Below are 6,000 nucleotides of genomic sequence, written 5' to 3' on the forward strand. Positions count from 1 at the left end.
TTTTGCTTCCAAAGCTGCTCCTCTTCTAGCTTTCTCCGCCGCTTTCTTTTATTATTACTTCGAAATCCTCGTTTCTCTCGATTCGTTCACTCTCCCGCCGCCGATCCGACGCCGTCTATCGTATATCACGGCTGAGTAGAATATCCCGACCATGGCTCAATCTCTCAACCTGTTCGCCTCCACCTCCCACTCCCCAAAACCCCTCATTTCAAAACCCTCAATCCCTTTTCCTCCCGCCAATTTCCGTCTTCCTCACACCAAAAGCCTCAACAAATCCCAATTTTGTGTTGAAGCCTCTGCATCCGATGCCAATCCATCATTCTTTACCTCCGGAAACGGCGCCGGAGGGGCTTTATCTGCTGCACTCCAGGACCACGTTCCTTCCCAGGTGGTGTCTGACTCGAGCTCAATTGAAGTTGATGCGGTCACCGTGGCAGAGCTGAAGGAGAATGGGTTCCGCAGCACGCGGCGGACGAAGCTGATTTGTACGATCGGCCCAGTATCGTGTAAGCCTGAGCAGCTGGAGGCCCTGGCGGTTGGCGGGATGAATGTGGCGAGGATTAACATGTGTCACGGCACGCGCGAGTGGCATCGTGAGGTGATTCAGCGGGTGAGGAGATTGAACGAGGAGAAGGGGTATGCTGTGGCAATTATGATGGATACTGAGGGGAGTGAGATTCACATGGGAGATCTTGGTGGTTCGTCTTCCGCAAAAGCTGAGGTAATGGAATTTTTATTGGTGTTTATATTTCCTGTGCATTATTAGTTCTTTTGATATGTACTGTTCGCTAAGCAGTGCGTGCAAGACAAAATTTTTTGGTCGTAGACTCAGAGCCTAAAGTTAAGTCTTGGTATTTTTAATGTGATGAATTTTGGTTTTTCTGTAGATTGTGTTAGGGCAAAACTGAGAATCTTATGTGTTAGTATGTTAAGTGTTAGTATGTTAAGTGTTTCAAGTTGTAATATTTGCTGATTATGAGCGAAAGAGTCTAAAATTTTAGCATCAGTGGAGATAGTCTCTCTCTTTTATTTTTCTTGTCCGTTTTCACTTGGATCCATCTGTTTCATATTTTGCTGATAATGTACAAGACATGTTGCATTGAAATGTTAGTTGAGTCATACTGCGCAAGAAAGATGCTCGAGATTCATCCTTGGAAATACCTTTCATTGATGAATGACTTACTTTTCAGTTTCGAGAGGCAACAACCATATGATTATGTTATGTATCTCGGATATATCTCTTTGTGAAATTGTGTTTATAGCAAAGTCGTTTCGTATGCAGGATGGCGAAACATGGACTTTCAGTGTTAGAGCTTTTGATTCAGGTCTTCCTGAACACACTATCAATGTGAGCTATGATGGCTTTGCAGAAGGTTCGGAATATATATCTCAAAACAACTTTGAGGCTGCGTTGGACTTAAAAACGATTATGTTTCTGTGTGATATGTAGTCATGTGATGATAATGAATCTTGTTACATCTGATTTGACAGATGTAAAAGTAGGTGATGAACTTCTGGTAGATGGTGGAATGGTGAGGTTTGAAGTGATTGAGAAAATTGGTCCAGATGTCAAGTGTCTCTGTACTGATCCTGGGCTCCTATTACCCCGGGCCAATCTTACTTTCTGGCGTGATGGTAGTTTAGTACGGGAACGCAATGCAATGTTACCTACAATTTCCTCCAAGGTCTGTGCATAAATTGCCTCTTGATTTCTCTAATATAATTTCCTCTAAGCAATTATAATTTACAAGTTTTGTTGTTGGGCTTTTTAGTTCTTGTTTCATCAAAGCATGACCTTTTCCTTTGTTTGACTGACATATTAAATATAGCACTATGTAGCATGGATACTCGTAAATTTTTTTTTTGAAGTAATGGATACGGATACAACATGCGGATACACGTGTTGGATACATCAAAATCTGTATCGTTTACTGTTTGTAAGTTTGACCAGTCGGATACGTCTTGGATACGGTGAGGACGCCATGGACATGGCCGGGATACATTTTGGCAAAATCGCAAAAATTAAAAGTTTTAGGGGTTAATTTGAAACAAGTTGAATTTTGAGGAATAATTTAAAAGGAATATATTTGGTGGCAAATGAATCTTGGTTTGAATTACATGTTAAATAGACTATTTGTTTGCGACTGAAAGTTAGGTTAGAGTGTTTGTTAGGGATTGGAATTTAAAAATTCAGTGTCTGGGTTGAGTTTCATTCAATATCAAGCATGTGGAGAAACCTCAGTAAGAGGTCCTTACATGAGTTCTTAAAAATTGTTTCAACATGATTGTACTGCTTTTGATGAGATACGAGGATGGAACAAGGGTGGCAGTTTAGTGATGTATTATAAGTTTGGCCATGACACGCAGTCATCGTAGTCTTGGAATGCTGTACACAGAGTTATACATTGTGGGATAAAGCAGGTTACGCGGTTTTCTGAGAGAAAGCTATCATGGACTACTTTGGCAATTTGCCTCAATGAAAAATTTTTGCTATTTTTTTCTTTCTTGACCTGCTATTTTATGCCATTCGTTTAACAAATAACCAGCATTGAACTACTATACATAATCAATCTTTTTTTTTCTTTCCTATAACAAATGGTTGGCATTGACCTCCAAGGCAGAATTAATCTTTTGGGTGTACCGTGTTACAATGCAAAATACAGACAAGTAATTGTTGTTTTACCATATTGTAAAGTTCTGGAAAGAAACCGGCTGAGGTTGAGAAAATAATTCAAGAGGAAAAGATTCAAGAAACACTAATTTTCTGAAATTGCCTCGTGGATAGCATGATATATTAGTGATTGTACATTTTGGTTGATGTTCCTATTGTTTTTTATTGAGCTTGCGACACAGATTTTTCAAATATTCTCACCCTAAAATATTATTCTTTCAGGATTGGCTGGATATTGATTTTGGGATTGCTGAGGGTGTTGATTTTATTGCGATATCGTTTGTCAAGTCTGCTGAGGTTATAAAGCATCTTAAGAGCTATATTAAGGCGCGAGCCCGTGATAAGTGAGTTAAGATTTTAATTACAGCTTTGACTAGTTGTTGCAGAGTCATAGACAAGTAGCAGCCTGTCATCCTAAGCCCAAATCATAGTCTGGCATCAATTATTTTAGTATTGGTCGTAGGTAAGTACGCATTTATTATGTTGTAATATTCACCGCGTAACCAATGATGAATGGTCTAGTTTTTCAAGATTAGGGATTATAATGGAATGCGTATGGTCATCTATGTCAAGGTTCGCATTCTAATTTATTGCAATTAAAAACCGAATTTGTCCTGTTGCTTCAAGCCACAATACTTTTATCTGAAATATTGTAACCTGTTTCTTTAACTTCGCCTATATCATGTAATAAATTTATGTTTTTTTCCATGTTTCTCCTATTGGGAAGAGGGGTTCAGCATGACCTTATGATCTTTGATACCACACCCCTGTTCCCACTTGTGGAACATTTCTGTGAACATTGATTGTATGATAAAATCAACATGTGCTTTAAATCTGTGTAACTAATATCCATGGATTTGGTTGTGCAGAGACGTATCTGTAGTTGCAAAAATAGAAAGTATTGACTCATTGAAGAACTTGGAAGAAATCATTCAGGCATCGGATGGAGCTATGGTGGCGAGAGGAGATCTTGGTGCGCAAATCCCCTTGGAACAGGTTCCATCGGAACAGCAAAAGATAGTCCAAGTCTGTAGGCAATTAAATAAGCCTGTAATTGTTGCGAGTCAGTTGCTTGAATCTATGATAGAATACCCCACGCCAACCAGAGCTGAAGTCGCCGACGTTTCTGAAGCAGTTCGCCAACGGGCAGATGCTTTAATGCTCTCTGGTGAGTCAGCAATGGGACAGTACCCTGAAAAGGCATTGGCCGTATTGAGAAGTGTTAGCGTGAGAATTGAGAAATGGTGGAGAGAGGAGAAACGCCACGAAGCAATGGAACTCCCTGGTATAGCATCTTCTTTTGGTGACAGCATTTCAGAAGAAATATGTAACTCCGCTGCAAAGATGGGTAAGATTTGTCTGTATTCAGATTTGTATGAATGTCTACTGCACTGACTGTTCTCATTTTTTATGTGCTAATGTTCGGCAAGTCAATAAGTTGATATCTTGTTCTTGTATCCCACTTATTGCATGGATTCAGACAAAAGGTTTTATTCTCTTCCTATTTGGTCTTGACCTCCATTTTTCACTAGTTTTTTGTGTAAATGTTGCAGCCAATAACTTGGAGGTTGATGCGATATTTGTTTACACAAAAAGTGGTCACATGGCATCTCTTCTGTCACGTTGCAGACCCGACTGCCCCATTTTTGCATTTACTACCACCACATCTGTGCGGCGACGCCTGAACCTGCAATGGGGTCTAATACCATTCCGTGTGAGCTTTTCTGATGACATGGAAAGTAACCTCAACAAAACTTTCTCCTTGCTCAAAGCACGGGGAATGATAAAATCAGGCGACCTGGTAATTGCTGTCTCAGACATGTTGCAGTCTATTCAAGTTATGAACGTCCCATAGAAGTTGTAGAGAGGTGCGTCGGTTCCTTAATGTCTTTTAAGCATCAGCATTTGGTATTTTGGTTAATCTTGGAAATCAAATGGTCCTGACTCCTCAAATCCTGTCATCGAACTCACGGCTCCTGGTAATTAATTATACAGCTTGCTTGGATGGATGTCATGGTTGAGCAACAGTTTCATTTTGTAGCAGCAAAGTTGAGTTGTATTTTCGCTTGGCTTCCAATTTTCTGAATTTTGATTAGAATCTTTGATTTTCGTTGAAGATATGTATTAGTGTGTTAAATCGGCATATATTCATATGCAACTATGAATAATTATCTGTTCTACGTGTTTTTTTCTCGGTCTCTTTTGAATTTCTTTCCTGTAGTTTCTCACTTCGATAAGTAGGTTGATTTGATTTTCAAAAGTTGGCCACTGGTTTTTGAATGCTTATAAGCCCTTATCGCTTTAAGCATTCAAAAACCAGCCAATTTGTATTTCAAGACTTCAAAAAAACAAAACAAAACAACCAGAAAAAAAAAACAAAAAAAAAAAACAAGAGAAAGTAAGAAAGAAAGGCCACACGTTTCGTTATTCTATATTAATTACTAGGGTCTAAAGAAACAGCTTGAGAAATTAAAAGTGTCATTGAAATACTCATATGCAATTTGAAAATTTTGACATATAAATAATGTTTAATTAACATATTATGTCGTTATACGGCATATGAGATTAGGCGATTTTAATTATTTTTTTCTATCTGATACCGAGTTGCTTGAAACAAAAATATGAGAAAATATTGAACATTAAGACTTTAATGCATATGTTAATACTTTATCTAATTTAATCTTTGCCATTTTATAAATCAATATCATTAAAAGTTACTATTAATTAATTTTAATTAAGCATTACTTATTTGAGATGGGTTTTTAATAGAAAGATATAATAGTTAGTGTCCATTTACTTGGTGGATAGGATTGGACCTGATAAAAAAAATATGACGTGATTATTAAATGTTTGAAATAATTGTATGGTTTGTTTGATTGATCAAATTTGAGATAAGGTGGTCAATTATATTTTTACATTTATAACGATTTAATTCAAAAATATAAATAACAAAGAATATGATGGATACCAAATTACCAATGTAAGTTTGTATTAAATATATTTGTGAGAAACAAATAATTATTTAATAGATATAAGAGACGTTTTTCAAGCCAAAAAAAAAAAAAAAAAAAAAAAAAAAAAAAAATTGCAAATCCGGGAGCGCACCCGGGTTCAATTTAGCTGAAAGAAGCAAATGTTTCGTAGCTACACTATTTTATGCCTCATTAAACCATCAGATATTTTTACTAAATCATTGCGCAATTTACAAAAATCCAACTAATGAAAAGAAAGGCACTTTGATGGTATAATTAGGAATTTGACTCTCATGAAGAAAAATTTAGAGATTAAATATATTCTAAAATGAAAATAAAAGTGACCTGTACACATTA

The 6,000-nt window shown here is 37.1% G+C and overlaps 1 protein-coding gene across 1 annotated transcript; it reads left to right on the plus strand.

Annotated features, from left to right (window-relative positions):
- The first annotated feature begins 2 nt into the window (after positions 1-2).
- On the plus strand, positions 3-4,878 carry LOC140863169 (pyruvate kinase isozyme A, chloroplastic). Its single transcript, XM_073266385.1, has 7 exons — positions 3-721; positions 1,283-1,373; positions 1,492-1,685; positions 2,894-3,015; positions 3,541-4,019; positions 4,225-4,539; positions 4,667-4,878. The coding sequence occupies exons 1-6, from the start codon at positions 152-154 to the stop codon at positions 4,524-4,526; spliced, it is 1,758 nt and encodes a 585-aa protein (XP_073122486.1). The 5' UTR covers positions 3-151; the 3' UTR covers positions 4,527-4,539; positions 4,667-4,878.
- Positions 4,879-6,000: the final 1,122 nt, after the last annotated feature.

Source organism: Henckelia pumila, chromosome 4 (assembly GCF_033568475.1).
Source record: "Henckelia pumila isolate YLH828 chromosome 4, ASM3356847v2, whole genome shotgun sequence".
NCBI lineage: Eukaryota > Viridiplantae > Streptophyta > Magnoliopsida > Lamiales > Gesneriaceae > Henckelia > Henckelia pumila.